This window comes from Tetrao urogallus, assembly GCF_951394365.1.
Source record: "Tetrao urogallus genome assembly, chromosome: 3".
Taxonomy (NCBI): Eukaryota; Metazoa; Chordata; class Aves; order Galliformes; family Phasianidae; genus Tetrao; species Tetrao urogallus.
Window position 1 is genome coordinate 78,673,943 of NC_136815.1, and position 15,967 is coordinate 78,689,909.

At 39.5% G+C, this 15,967-nt stretch overlaps 1 protein-coding gene across 1 annotated transcript in view; it reads left to right on the forward strand.

Annotated features, from left to right (window-relative positions):
* The window catches only part of PHLPP1 (PH domain and leucine rich repeat protein phosphatase 1), a gene marked incomplete at its 3' end in the record, with an annotated part of 130,073 nt that overhangs the window by 99,022 nt on the left and 15,084 nt on the right, over window positions 1–15,967 (forward strand). The window contains exons 7-10 of the mRNA XM_079533021.1: window positions 1,150–1,352; window positions 2,910–2,970; window positions 3,931–4,026; window positions 7,795–7,950. Coding sequence (XP_079389147.1) covers window positions 1,150–1,352; window positions 2,910–2,970; window positions 3,931–4,026; window positions 7,795–7,950 — 516 coding nt within the window. The remainder of the gene's footprint in view (window positions 1–1,149; window positions 1,353–2,909; window positions 2,971–3,930; window positions 4,027–7,794; window positions 7,951–15,967) is intronic.

Genomic DNA, 15,967 nt, shown 5'->3' on the forward strand with positions numbered 1-15,967 from the left:
TAAAGTCTACTATTTAATAATCAGTGCAATTCACTTTAGTGTAGTTGAAGGCTGTATCTTGTGAAAGTATAAGTGATTGAGATAGGTGGTATGACTTCTCAAAGGTCTTTGTAAAGCTGTCCTGGCTATTTTTTGTCTGTTATGTTTGTGAACTGTACTTGCTGTGCTGTGCAGTGCTTTGCTTCATTGAAACCAGAAGTAAACACTGGCTTGTAAAATGGAAGCAGAAAAGAATAGCCTGTGATGGTGGAGGAGGCTTATTCCATAATTTCATTTAGTGGAAAAGTGAGGTTACTTTGAAAACATGCAGCTGTTGTACAGATCTGAAACAAAGAGCTACAGCAAAACAATAGGTACCTTCATGCTCAGCAGGGAGGAATAATGAGCCAACGCAAGTTGATGGACTGGTTTTAGTGTTCTGTTCCGGTCTGAGAATTTGAACTCTTTGAAGTGCTTTGCCATCTTAAAGATAGCTGTTACAAGGTAAAACTGTTTCAATTTCTACTTCTCCAGAAGTTGCTGAATGTTGGCAGCAGCTGCACTGCGGTGAAGGTGTGATAAACAGCTGTTTTCTTTATCTGGTAGACCCACTTGTCTTGGGTTTTTGCTTGGCTTTCTTCCGACACCCTTCTCAGGCCTCTCAATTTGCCCAGTGTGGAACGTGATGAAGTGGCAAGCGAGTCTGGGAATTCATGAATCCCAGTTTGTCTTTTCAATAAAGTAGGGGACATGAATACTTACAGACTTCTTGTCTGCTAGGATCTCATCTTTCCAGGAGATGCCTGTGGTACACCTGTGTTTTTATCTTTTCTGTACTATCAGGCACAGATAATCATTTATTTTTACGATTACACGTAACAGTACGACACGATAACAATAGCACGTAGATTTTTGTTGAGCTTTTTATCATTGGTTTTCAGAAGGGAGCCTGGTATCATCATTCCTTTGTCATGATGGGTAAAACAATAGAGCTGATGCATCCCGTTTTTGAAATCCCACAAGGGTACGGAAACTTACTTAAAAATCAAAACTCATTAGAACCTTGAGGTATGCTAATTTAATCCTGAGCAACTGATGGTGAAGTGAGCATTGGTTTGTCAGCAGGACCCTCTCATGTAACTACATTTAATCTCGCTTTTTGTCTGCAAGATTGAATTCAATTAGGAGATTGGAGGCTGATGAAATAGACTTTCTCCACCATGTGACCCAGTTGGACCTCAGAGACAACAAACTTGGAGAGCTGGATGCAACAGTATTTAACAATGTTGAAGTGTTACACTGTGAAAGAAATCAACTGGTAACTCTGAAAATTAGTGGATATTTTCTCAAAGCCCTGTATGCTTCCTCAAATGGTAAGTGTGTTTCCAGGGCAGCTGTGTTGTCATCTGCTTTCTGGTTTTTGTGCCTGGCTCTCTGTGGGATGCTTATGGAGTATAATATACATAATTGAGAGGAGTCAGGAGTCTCTTGAAATGGCTCTGGGATAAAAAATTTTCATGTATGCTGTGTCATGTTACTGACAACTCAGCTTCAGAATTGGCTTCCAGATAGCACTGTAACACTGATTTGGAGTTCTCAAAACCATGGAAATCTTAGAAATTGGGCCAAAATTCTTTATGTCATCAGGGAGGGGTCTCGAAGCTGTCATTTATGTACTTCATGAAGTAAATAAGGAATTTATTGCTTCTCCCTGGACTTCGAGTTTTGATGAGTGTCTGTGAGACAAACTAAACATATTTTTGCTACTACTTCTAGCTACTTACTCTTGCTGGAAAGCTATAAAACCTAGCATGAGTAACTTTGTTTGCTTTCTATAATACAAATGACATAGCCTTTTCTAGTTGAATATTTCTGGTGTTCCATTAATAAGATTTGTTTAATCTCTCTGTAGAAGCTGCTGTGTTACTTTAACACTCAATTTTCACTATTATTTTTATTGTTTGGAGTAGTTTGGTGTGGAATAAACAGAACACCAGCTCAGACAACTGTGAATTTTCTGAACAGTCTGCAATGCTTGGTTGTCATCTTAACGATATCCAGAACTGTGCTATCATTAAATATTCATGTAAGGATATTTGTAACTAAGGAAGGTTAATATGATCTGAGCATGTGCTGTGCAGTGTGAGCTGAGAACCCAAGTTAGCCTGGATCTTGCTATCAACTGTTTGTTTGGTCACATTGCCAGCAGGAAGAGCATGATGCTGTCCTCTCTTTGCACCCACAGCTACCTTGTTTTAAGTCTGTCTCCAAAGGAACAGTGATGTTTGTTATATCCATGTCAGTGGATTTTTTTTTATAAGCTTAAACACCTGCTCGTTTTGTTTCAACATCCGTGCTAAGCATCAACTACCTAAAAGTTTAGGATATGAAACACAGAGTCAATCAAAATATGCTGCTGGCTGTAGTTGAGGAGCTGTGAAAAGTTTATACGACTACTTGTAACCAGAAACTCTTGGATAAAGGAAGGATAGAAAAATGCTGTGTCTTGCCGTAACCTAGAGAACTCCAGAAGTATTCCTTAGCTTACTGTTTCAGAGCAAAGAATCCATGGCTGTACTGTCAGTGGGGGGAGAAAAGAGAGTACAGACTATTTGGCTAGAGCAGGCAAACTTGCAGAAGATGTGGCAGAAGAGAAGCTCCAAATCTGGGGCAATAGTGGATTTTGTTATGAAAATTTTTAACTCCCTGTTTTCTCTTCTCTGATGAATTATGTGGCATCTGTCATATCAAATACAGCCTCATATAACAAGCATACTCAGACATAATAGAGGAAAAAAAACAACCAGATCCGTAGCAGCTTTTTTTAGCTTACTGACTTATCTGAAATCTGATTGTTCTAACAATACTTAAAGTACCTTTTACAGAGCAGCAAATTGCAGAGCTGTATTGTGTTTATTTTCTCCTCCTAGAACTTGTTCATCTTGATGTGTATCCAGTTCCTAATTACCTGACTTACATGGATATTTCTAGGTAAGAGTATTTTTTTTCCTTGGGTTTGTGAAATACATATTAATTGAGTTTATGGAGAAGGAACATTGAGTATTTTACAGAGTTGAAGTGGAGGTAGGAATTGGACCTTGAGATGCGACAGAGCTGATGCTCAAAGTCAGTTGTTGTCCAATAGAAAAAAAAAAACCAACTATTCCCTGCTTCCTCTTAACTTTTTGATTTTAGCCTGCTTTAAAGCTCTTCTAAACTGTTGAGGATGATGTAATGTGTGTTTAGGGTCCTATTTGTGCATTTAAAATCTGCAAGAGCTTAAATACAGTTTGCCTGCTTTTGCATCTGCGTATGCTAACTGAAGCAGTGGATATGTGAATGCATGTGCAATCAATCTTGTACACTTATTTTACACTACTGGCTTTTGTCTTTAAGGCAGGATACGTGAGTGCCCCACTGTGCTTAGCTGAATGTTTGCAGTGCAGCTATTTGGAAAAACTTAACTTCTAGAATGGCTAGCTTCAGTGAAGAAAAATGCAAGAAGAACAAAACCCTCGGCTTTTAAGATGCACAGAACGTTTTACTCTCTTTAGTGAAGAGTAGCAGAGCAGGCTTCAGAATTGAATTTATAGGGCATCAAAGAAATGTTTCCACTTGACACCATGAATATTTTTTAACAGGCGTCTCACAAATGTGCACTAAAACAATTTCCTTTCCTCGGGAAAGACAACTTCCTGATACTCTTAATACTTCTTCCCTGATACTTGGAAAGCAGCTTTTTTTCCTTTCTTGGTTAGAGGCCACATGTTTTGGGAAGTAATAATGTGAATCGTAGAATCATAGATTCTATGTGATTCAGTGTGTTAGCTTTACGCTGCTGCTATAAGTCTTACTGCAGCGTCCTTAAAGGGTATGATCTCAGAAAGTGTACGTGTAGGAGAATGATTTGGATAATGATCTGGTATACCTCATTGTGCCATTTGTTTACAGAAATCATCTGGAAAACCTGCCTGAGTGGGTATGTGACAGCAAAAAACTGGAAGTGTTGGATGTTGGCCACAATCGGATAAGTGAGCTGCCTGCCCGGTGAGTCTTGCAGACCAGCTGCAGAACGTGGTACAAGATAAGCACTTCAGAAATAATTGCTGATTCAGTGTTTAGGCTGTTCCAGTGATTGTCAGGCAAATTTTATCTTCTGTTTGATTTTATTTTTACCTTGTGGAGTGTCATCATGCCACAAGCTTCCACTGAGCCTTTCTTCTTTTACTTTCATGCAGAGAAAGCAGTGCTTTTGAACTTCAGATGGAAGTTTTGAGTCTGTTCAGGGAGGAAAGCCCTTCATTTTTAATACCGAATATTAAATATTTACAGCCGTAACTTTACATGACAATTTAGACATTCAGGATGTGTAACTTATTTCTGTTTTAGTGGCATCTAGAGACTCTGTTTTACAGCCCAGTTTGAGTTGCAGATAGGAAAAAGGGTTGAGAGGAGAGAGTAAAGCCATGTGAAGTAAGCTTTTGCATGCATAGCAACTGCATTCAATATAAGGATGATCTCCCATCCAAGTCTCTAAACTTTAAGTTGATAAAGTGGTAGGAAAGGAAGTGAACAAGAAAGAAAATGGGTTACATAATGAATGGCTGTTTGTAACTTTTTTCTAGATAGACCCAGTCCAAATATCAGCCAGGTTCTGGTATTGAGCATTTTAAAGTGCCTGACTTCGCTGGAAAATAGTTGTCCTTTCTGGCTGCTCTGTGCACTTCAAAAGAGATGTTGTGAAAGAGGGAGAGCATGCTGGGCACAAGTGGTGAAAATGCGTGGGGATGTACAGAGCTATTGAACGTTGTGGACAGCTAGTGTATGAAGAGTTGTTTTCCTTATGAAGCTGTGTAGCACTAAAGAGCATCAGGAACAAGAAAGTTGGTGTTGTCTGGGGATTTAGTGTTGGAGATGGGAAGAGAGTAGGTTTCAGGAATCTGGGCAGAAAAGGATGTGAGGAGATTTAGTGAGCAAACTAATGTCATAACATAGACTGTTCATTGCTGTGTTTTTTCCACACAAAGTGAAACTTGCACCCACTCAGAAGGTTGGGGGAGCCAAAGTTCATTTGCCTTTCATTTGCACTTCATAACAGCAAGGAATATCAAGGCATACCGGATATCTTTGGAAGATTAATGATTAGCTGAGAACTACATACAGTCAACGTCCCACTTGTCTCTCCTGGCATCTTATCATTAACCCCAGGAAACAGCTTATCACTTGAAAGCTCTTCTTTGTAGTATGTGTCTAGATAGCTTAGTTCCTAATAAGTCAGCTCATTTTTAAGGCTTAGTTCAAAACGTGGCCTTAAACATTAATTAATGTTTAGGGAAACTTGGGTCTGAATTCAAATGCAAACAGCTCAGACATATATACTTCGTGTAAGTATCATGAAAAATATTAGTGCTCAGTAAGAGTTCATGTGCTCTACTGCTTGCTTTTTTCTTCTGTATAGAATAGCACTCTGAAAACACACCAAGTAAACAAACAGCACTCCCCTTGGAGGATGCTTACAAGCCTAGCCACAAATGTTCAAGCCTTGACTGCCCTACGATTTCCTGGAAGGCTGAAGGTTGCACCTAATCTAAACAAACTATGGTTGAGGCTTTCTACTTGCCCCTTGAAATAGAAGAACAGCCTTGAAACTAAAAATTTGGAGAGAGGACTACGTACTGACAATTTTCTCAAAGGAAACAGGAGCGATGTATGCTGCTGGGCTGTAGTAGAGCCCATGTCTGCTTTAAAAGTACTGAAAAATAACTGAGAGGGTACTTAAGAGAGCAGGACAAATTCATCGTAATAGAACTGATGTCAGAAAATTCCCCAATGAAAATGGAAATGTTTCAATTAAGGATTGCCAAAATGACCTTGCTGCCACCAGTGAACAGATGTTGTACGTATTTTTTGTTTGTTTCTTTTTGGTCCATTTTTTGAAAATATCTGCTTGTATTTAACACTACATTCTCTTGAATGCTGGCTTAGTAAAGGTTTAGTGCAAGTATTCATCCAATTCCATGTTTTATCCAAAGATGCTTGATGCTGAGCAGCACGCTTACGCTTAAACTGTTAGATGCCATCGGAGCTTCAGTGGGAATCAGGCAAGTGGGAAGGCTGCTCATAGGGAGAACAAATCCTGGTTCCTCACCAGGCCTGAGAGCCAGTTGTCCCAGGCTTGTCAGGAGCTTGATCAGCTGAATGTTGGTGCTCCAAGTTTTCAAGGAGCGCAGTTGCTTTGGTGGTTGTGTAACTTTGAAAGCAAGAAAAAATCTCCCAAAGGCCTACTTAGTTCTTTTGAATTATTTATAAAATGCATTTCCATACAGGAGTGGATTGTTAAGGTTTTCACTGTGATTTGTACTTCTCTGATTTAAAAATGGCACTGCCCCCACCTATCCAAAAAAATCCCAAGTGTGATTTGTTTTTTCTCCTGGAGATGTTCTGTTGCAACTCTTGTTTTTTTCCTGTAATGCTTAGTGTTGGTGATACTGGCCAGTCCTGGTTGTGAAAGAAAATAGAATAGGAAGGCAAATCCTTTAAAATCTCTCTCATTCATGTAAAATTGTAATTGAGCAAAAAATACAAAATACAAAAAACGTAAAAATATGCATACCACTGTATGATAAATCTTTTCACTCTGCATTGAGCCTTCTGGAATGATGTGTCTGGCAGTTGACCTGTATCCATGGTCATAATTCAGATGATCCAGCCAACTGAGATAACTGTGAACACTGGCACGCGGATATGGAGTATGACCGTATCTGTCAAGGGGAAAATACTCAGCATACTTCATTGATTATTTTGGCACAACAATCCAGTGACCTGATGGACTGTAGGAAAGAGGGGGGGAAGGACCTTAATGGGTCTACGGATCATTGAAACTGAGGGAAGATTTTTTTTTGCTGTAATGCTGAGTAATTTGAGAATCTTTGAAATGGGTCAGCACGGCCCTCAGGCTTGCCAGATTAAAGAGTATGGTAGCAGGAGTGTAAGATAGGTGGCACACAGAATAATCTCTTTTTTTCTTAATTTGTTCAAAGTGATTTCTGCTCAAAATCAACACTTGTGCCTTTTTTGAGGTTACTTGGTGCAGATTTTAAACTCTTCAAGATTTTTATATCGCAGATTTTAGCTTTACTGTTTGATTAAAACAACCAGTCTTTCCTTTCCCCTCATACTGCTCTTTTTTCCCTATCCCTAGTATACCCTAACATCCCACAAAAGCAGAGTGGGGGATGGGACTTGGGGTCATCTATCGGTTGTAAAAGCTCAAGAAAGTAAAGCGGATTAGATAAATTTCATTTGCTGTAGAACTGGAAAGGAGGCTTTATGTTTGTCTGGTATTAAGGAAAAAGGAAAACATGGGGTGGGGAACTGCACTGGATTGAATCAGTACGTGATGAATCAATTACTATGAAGTTTGTGGGGTGATTTATTTCACCCACGCTTCTGAAGTTCTTTCACTAACTAGAGGGATCCCACAGCTTTCTGCAGCCCTTGTTAGCAATTACCTACTTCACTGTCACGTTAAATGTCCATATCTTACACGCTGCAAGAAGGTACCCCTTTCTTGCTACTTTCACTCCTTAGTCATCCTTACATCTCCTTCCCTGTCTCTGAACAACCTTTTTACCTTTTTGAGAAGTTGGTGGAGAGTGGGAAGATATTCTCAGATCTGTGCGTAACTAATACAATGTCTACTAATCAGTTGGCTGAATCACTTTCTTGTAATGAACTGTGGCATCGAGCTGAAGATCACTAAGCAGATCTTCAGCTGAGACTTTACTTATTTTGGGTGTTTTTTCTTTCTTGCAGGTTGTTTTACAACAGCAGCTTGCGTAAACTGCTGGCAGGACATAACTTGTTAGGAAGGCTACCAGATCGGCTTGAACGAACACAAGTGGAGGTCCTGGATGTGCAACACAACCAGCTCCTTGAACTGCCATCTAACCTGCTTTTGAAAGCTGACAGGTAAACATAAAGGAATTCCAACCTGTGTGTCAGAAACCTTACTTTGTATTTCATTTCGTAGCTGAAAGGGTAATCTGAGAGTTCCTGTAATTTGAAAGTTGCCAAACCTCATGTGAGAAGAACAGATGTCTGCCCAGCTCACCAAAACACAAATTGTCATTATTCTAGTTTTGTTGCCTTATATGGTAGCTTTTTCCCTCTACTGAGCTTCTGCTGGAACACCTACTTTTTGATATCTAACTGTAAAGTGAAGTGTGTGCTATTTTCTACTACATACATTGAGATGAGTTAGTGGCAGTTTCTTTAAATATATATTTCTTAGTCTTGCTTGATGGAGTGTGAAAGCTTTACCCCCACTCCATCCCTTCAGTCACAGGCTAGAACTTATTTATACCCATCAAACAAAACAAGATCTGTGCATAAGGCTGTCAGAATAACTCAGTTATTCCTGTGTCCTCGCTTTGTGAATTTTTTATGCCTTTCAAATGTTTGTTGCTAATTTAGCTGGTGTCACCACTTCATCTGATTTTTGGCTGGTTGTTTTTGTACTGCTGTTCCTGTAGCCTCAAAGTCTTCATAATCTTTCTTCCTTGATCTAAACATATCCTGTGAAGTGACTGTGATTAAAATACCAGGGATTCATAGCGTAATTGGGTGGTGGATGGTATTGCCCTGCTTGGTGTCGGTGTTCCTTGCACCTCTGCATTTTAACAAATAGTCTTGGTATTTCTGAATATTTTAACCTATACATAATTTAACAGAGTTGGTGCTGCAGGGTTTTATTTCTGGTCTGAACTGCGACAAAAGGAACCTGCAGCTCCTGGGTTTCGAGAGGCAGAGAAGTAAGAGGAACAGTGATTTCTCTTTATCACAAATCCTCACCTAGCTAACAATATTACAGCCCCCCATTTTTCTACTGTTCTGGTGGGAACCTCTGTTTAAACTTCTTGGGATTCACAGTATCAGGGTTGCAGAATTATGTTCCAAGGAGATTATCTCTCAAAGGAGGGATTTCTTTAGGACAAGGTTTTGTTTCTGGGAACTAGAATGACATTTCAGTCTTGATTTTTGTACTTTCTCTTTTAGACTATTGCATAGCTGTCCCCATTAAGCACTAAGTAGGGTACAACCTTAAGAACAAACTGAGTATCAGCAAATTTTTTCTGATGTTAATTTGCTGCTGTAATTGAGACTTTAGATAGAAGTGCAGTCAAAACAGTGAAACTCAGCAGTGCTGCAATTGTAATAATTGCAATTACCTGTTATGTTGCTGTTCAGAAGTGGTGATGTTCATAGTCTATTCATGTGGCAGAGAAGTTTCATGTCAGCAGCTGTAATGGTCTTGTGGGTGACTTCTCAAACTCTTGTACAATAGAGATTGTATGAACTTCAGAAATGAAACCTTGTGCAAGTTTTTAATTGAAGTTTGCAAAGTTAGGTCAATTTAAAATGCAGTAACACCATTTTCCTGTCTGCTAACTTAGAAGTAACTTTGAATCAGATTCAGAAAGCTACTGGCATCTCAAAAAGCAAAGAGATTTACTTCTGTAAATTTCACATATAGATTGTAGGTCTGGAATATAGATTAGTGCAATTTTGGTAGTGAGAGAACCTGGATAATTTTCTTTTTGGTCACAACTCACCATTTTAAACAGGGCTACAGAACTATGGACAGTTTGGTCTGAGGTTTTTTTGTGATGCCAAAAGGAAGAAGCACAGACTAAAATTAAGACTGGGGCTAGACTTCCATACCTTGGCTAAACATGTGCTGAATAGAAATGTTGAAGTTATTTTGAAAAACATGCTCTTAAATGGCGAATTCAGACCTAAGGATTTTTCCCATCTGCAGCCTTGGTATTATGCAGCTTTCAGGCAGCATAGGGCATGTGTTTTTAAGCACAGGAATCAACAAAGCTTATCCGTTGTGGCACTTCCTCAGCACTGCAGCCTCCTCATTTGTGGTATAGAAGCAGTTATGAGGAGATTCTCCTGTTGTCTACCCCCATTGCTGCTTTTGACTGCGTTTAATGTTTTGTTCATGCTGGCACTCCTCCTAGAGCTGCAGAAGTGATGCATGTGAAGGAAAAGATCAGTGCAGATTAGTCCTCAGTGTAAGAGTTCTAGGTTTGGAATTTCCTACAGTACATTGCTTTGCTTTGCTTTCAAATGTTTGCATCTGTCAGTAGCCAGGAGTCTGGACCGGGGAAAGATATTTAGGGGTTTTGTTTGCTTGTTTAAAAAAAAAAAAGTGTATCTTAAAGCATTCCCAGGGAAGCACAGTCTGTGCTGCCAGACACGTCGAGAGAGTGGGGTTGCCTGAGCACTCTGCCATGATCTTTTCCCACTGTGTAATGTTGGGCAAATCATGTTGCAGAACCCTTATCTCTCCATAAAATGACTTAGCTTTTGCAGCATGGAAAGATTCATTTATTTTTTAGAGATACTCAAGTCTATGTGGTTGACAGATAATATCTTGTCTCGACGTCTCATGCTGTGGATTATGAACACTTTCTCCTTCTCGATCCTATTTGACTAAGTGGCTCTGAATTGCCTTGGGCAAGTGCTGGTGGGCATTGACATCTAGAAGACCTGAGGAAGGCAGGGAAGCCAGAGCTGTGGTGCACATGCAGGCAATGGCACTTTCATAAAAATCAAGCAAAATACTGAAACATGTATTCTCTTCATAAAATCTACAGACATCAGCCTTCTCCCTTAATTCTTCAAAGCCAATGAAGAAGTTTGATTCTCTGATGAAGAGTATAATTTATTTGCTTGGTCTGTTTTTTTCTTGTTTTTTTGTTTTTTTTTTTTTTAATTTTCTTCTATTTTAAACTGTTATTTGAGGAGAAATCAAAGCCTTTTCTGTGAGACGTTGACTGAGACTGAAGTTGGTTCTGTTTATTACACTGGAAGTGTGCACATCTTGATCATGTTAGCACAGATTTCTCTTGCTGGGTGGGGATTTTCTTGGCAAGATCAGCACTATGGAGACAGCCAGATAATCTGTTCATTTCTCATTACCAGATGCTGCAGAAATAGAGAACTCATGCAAGTGCTGTGGCTGTTGTGGAGAAAAAACTTGCAAGCAGGATCCCTAACTTTTTTTTTTTTTTTTTTTTTTTTTTTTTTTTTTTTGCACCTGTTACCCTGCACCTTTTCTTTAAACCCACTGCTTCATGTGTTGTAATTGCAGGTTAGGCTTAAAAATGAAGAAATAGTGATGAAAGTCAAGGGTTTACCCATTGCATAAGCTTCCCTTTCCAGTTAGCATGAATGCTGTAGCTATAGTAGACTCTTAAGAGCCAGCAGATTGGTAATAGCACTAGTTTGGATAGTGAAGGTGTGTAGCTGTACTCTGCCCATCTTGGGCTTTCTGTTGCTTTGTAGTGGCAGCTGTGGAGCCTATTTGGAGCCTATCATCTAGGCTGTTTCATGATTCTTTTCAACTTTGTTCAGCTGTTTTAAACTGTTTTGAATTTTTCTTGTTTGAATCTGTTTTTTGTTGGGGTTTTGTGGTTTTGTTTTTTTTTTTTTTTTTTTTTTTTTGCTGGAATTCTAGAAGGTGACCCACTTACACTTAATACTTGCCATTTCTACCCACAGCAACTGCTGCCTTTTCATACAACTACTGTTACATGTCACAGATGCAATGGAAGTGAAGAAGAAAACAAATTCAAATGAATGCAAAGAGCTATTTCAGCTGCTGCACGTACCTTTGTTGCAGAAATGCTTAGCTGCATTTCATTGTTTCATTGCTGGTAGAGTAGGGTTTGCAGGCAGATTTGTGAATATCTTTTAGTGGCGCAACTGAGGATAGATTAGGAAGTATGAGATGAGGTAGCAACAACAGTCAAGTGTTTGGACGATTTTCCCTTTTATTTTTAATTTTTTTGGCAGTTCATCAACAGGAAAGAGGATTCATTTGAACATTTCCATCCGTTTTTTGGTTTTTTTTTTTTGTTTTTTTTTTTTTTTTTTTTTCAGGAGCAGAAATACCCTCTTTGAATAGGTTGGCAGAACTGCCATGATGTTTTTTCCCTACTTACACCTGTCTTGAGTATTTCTCTCCCACACATTTGCTGCCTCAATCATAAATTACTTCAGGGTTATCTGCTCAGAAATCGAGGGCGTTGAGCAGAAGGGACTGAAGTTTTGATTTGATTGCTCTCTTCTGACAGAGATCTTGGAGGCACAGGCCAAGGCAAGGCTTGATTTCTCTGCATATTTCATTTTACAGCTGCAGTATTCTTTCCAACATTTATCAGTGCTTTCAGTTTTGTCTTGCTGTTACTTTGCCATGTTGTCTTACTAATGTTGAATGTTCCTAAGAGTTTTGGAGTGCTTAATTTTTTCCAATGGTGACCGTGTCTTACCCGCAAGCCAAGTTTGCCAGGCTGCCTCAGCAACTGGTGAGGAACTGGGAGATGCTGTGTGAGTGAAACCTGACAACAGTCTATATTTAGTCTCCGTGCGTGCTAGAGTAGGCATCAATGTTGAAGGAAAAGAAGAAATAGAACCTTCTGCATTTTCTAGGAGGTTTTCTTTCTTTGCTTTCAGAAGTTCAAATTCAGTTCAGAATTCTCAGGATTTAAATAGAAAGACATGTGAATGCTGCATATGCACTAGGTCTGTTTTGTTGAATTCAATCCATGTCCTTGATTCTGGCGTATTCTTTGGGACAGCCATTATTTTCTGTCTTGGAGAAGTTACGTCTAGCAAGGAATTGTACTTTAAATACCCCATAAAACTGAAGGTGGCCTATTCTAGCCAGAGTTCAGTGTTTATACTATTACACCAAAGGAGAATTTGCACCTTATCAAAGCTGAAGAATTCTGATAGCTCTTTGCCAATGCTTTTCTTAATCCCCAGCGCTCTTCTAGTACTTGTTAATTCATACTCCCCTCACTATATTATAATCTGGTAGGTGTGCAAGCTGCTGAATTCAGGTTTTTGTAGTGATGCTGTACCTTTTTTGTGAGCTTATGTTATAGTGGTGTGGGTGGAACTGGAAGGGGAAACAGTTTTGGACTGAGCTTAATGCTTGGCATTCTGCTTCCATCTGATAAGCAATACGAGTGGGGTATCTTCAAGAGGAACATGAATCAGTTAAAGTCCATGCACAAGTGAGATGGGAACAGTTGTGCCCAAGTAAATTTCTGTTCTTCTAGAGGGCATTCATAAGATGTGCAGCTGGCACGCTGCATGAGGATGGAGAATGGGTGTGAAAATAAGCTGAAAAAAGACTTCAGTGTTAAATCAGTGTAAAGTGAAGCTGGATGGACAAGAATAGATATATTTTTTTTGGACGTAAAATAGCACCGAATCAACAAAGCTGTATGCAGGAGCAATCTGCTAGTTCATTCTGTTCCCTGCCCAAAGGATGGTGTCTCTTATTTTAATTGAGAGAATATCTTGAAAGAAGGATCTTTAGGGAATGTTTTCACCATTTTAACGTAGCAGCTGGTCATAAGGAACATGTAAATAAGCAACATACTCTTCTCCAAAACGATAGCTGACATCATTACATTAAAATACAGGTGGAGATTACTGCGAGAGTATCCTAATGCTGAGAGTATGCATGTGAAGGTGTTTGTTAGGTGTGGTGAAGGTGAGATACTCTACTACCAAAAGGTTTCAGTCCTAAGCTATTGGGGAAATGTTTCTACCCACCTAAGTGTTGCTAGAATCAAGGCACTAAGCAGTGGGTTGCATCAATTTCAGCATTATCAGAACAGTGTTCGTTCTTGAAGCTTTGGCAGCTGTTTTGGAAGCTGTACTTGAACAAACTTACATCTTTGGCACTTAGAACTTCATAGCTGTAGGATGCTCGCTCAGTTATCTGTGTCTCCAATTAGTCATTAAGAGAAGATACCTGTGAAGTGCTGCAGGATGTTCTGCTGCAGCCTATGGAACATATCTAAAATGCAGATTCCTCTTAAGGTGCCTCTTCCTGGGAGGTGTTCAACTCCTACTTGCTCATCTCTATCATATTCCTGTAAAAGTTATTCTTCCCTGCATCCTCAAACCTTTTCATTAACTAAACCTTTCTAAACTGAGCTGGAGATGGCCATTTTGTACTTTGAGCAGTACAAAAGGTACTATGGATTTAATGTTAATCGAAGTGCCTTTTTTGTGGGAAGAGGAAAGATTATCATGGATTTTTAGAAACAGGTTGTCCAAGCAGTAATTGTCTGTACTGTAGTAATAGGTGTGCTTGTTGGTATTTAATTAAATACAGAGGCCATTGATGTGGTGTGCTTCGGTTTAGTAATCCAACTTTGAATGAGCTTAATGTATTTTTAGTTTATGCCTAACAGGCAGAATTGAGCAGCATCTTTTTAAAATAAATAATATTGAAAAAACCCTTTCAAATGCTTATTCCCTTCTCCTTATTTAATCCTTCCCTTCCCCTTCTCCTTTGGAGTTTCACCACCCTTGTGAATAATGAATGAGCCTGAGGATTAAGCTGTTTCTCCATAGTGGTCTCCTCTGCCTGTGTGAAACAGCTAACCTACTTTCGGTTCTGTGCAGCGCTGAGAGATTTCTGCTTCTAATGGAAATATATTTTTAAAAATCCTTTGACATTCCATGTGACTCCTCTGTAGCGTGTCTGACCCTTATTTGCTGCTGAGCAAGTTTCAACCAGCTGCGGCTCATGCAAATCCATTTCATTCATTAATAGACCTAAAGGTCAGCGCCAATTGCTGCGTGCCTAGGTGGAGCAGGCGAAGAGCTATCAATATTTTATAGCTTTCTCTTAAGATTGATGACAAGAGCACGTACACCTTTTGTGTCCTGGTCGCTGGCTGTGTGGGCTTCAGCTAGCTCATTTCCGAGTCCTCTTTCTTGAATGCAACCGTGACTACTGCAACTGCCATTTCCCATTAGGTGGTAGGAGCAGTGCAGCCTGGTTTGAATGTGGTCGCTGCAGCCTGACAGGCATACTTCTGTAGCACAAGTTCTCCAAGGCAGCCTTTTCTGAAAAGGGGAGGGAGGAAGAAGAGCAGTCTTGTTTCTCTTGAAAGGCACGGTTGTGCCAGGGTTAGTAACTAAAGGCTAAGTGGCCTTAATTTTCCATTTGTTTGGAATTGCCTGTGTGAATTCTAACCCTTAAGAAGCCAACAGCACGTTTCCCTCTGTGCTTCTGCCATCACCAGACTCCCCTGCAGGAATGCGAATGGTCTGTGTGCAGAGTATTGCTGAGAAGAGCAGGCAAGGCCTATTCTTCAGCAGGCCTTGTTCCCGTGCTGGGAAGGGTCCTCTGAGAGGGAAGGAGTAACTTCATTTCTGTGTTTGTTCAGTCCTTGCTGCTTGTGGAATTCAGAAAATATTGACAAGGATTTCTGCTAGGGGAAGGGTGCTCCAGAGCTACATACAGATTTGGCTTGCTTGCTGCAAGACCAACAAGCATCTGACTTTTAAATTTAATTGAATATTGGCTCTGTTTCTCTTTAAAACCTTTAAGATAAATTACTGTTTGGGATTTTTTTGTGATTGGTGTTGGATCTTCGTTGTCCAAATATTCAGAGAAAACTCTTGTCATATTTTGTAGTTGCTTCAGGCCTGCAGGTTTAAAAAAGCAAAACATAAACCAACAATCCCTAGCTAGTATTTAAAATTCTGAGAAGTTAGCTGACTTCTTTACCAGTGACTTCTTAGTCACTTGAAGGGTAGCTGTACTGTCATGGTTCGTTAATGATGATTTGGAATTCATTTTTATGTGGAACAAGTGTGGAAATGATGTGGTTTGTTCTTACCTGAAGGTACATCTGTAGCAGTGTTAGCAGTACTGAGGTTTTAATAAAGGGATGGGGCATTTTGACACGCTCATTTTGCTGATTCTTTGTTCACATAAATGGGCTCCTATAAAAATGGAATCGGAAGTTCTGTTGGTGTAATACTAGACTTCTCATCTTTCTATCAATGAGAACTTGTGCTTTTGGCCTTTTTTATATAACTGTCTTAACTTAGAAATAGAATTTTTGCTTATACTTATAGACAAAACTGAACTCCCTTA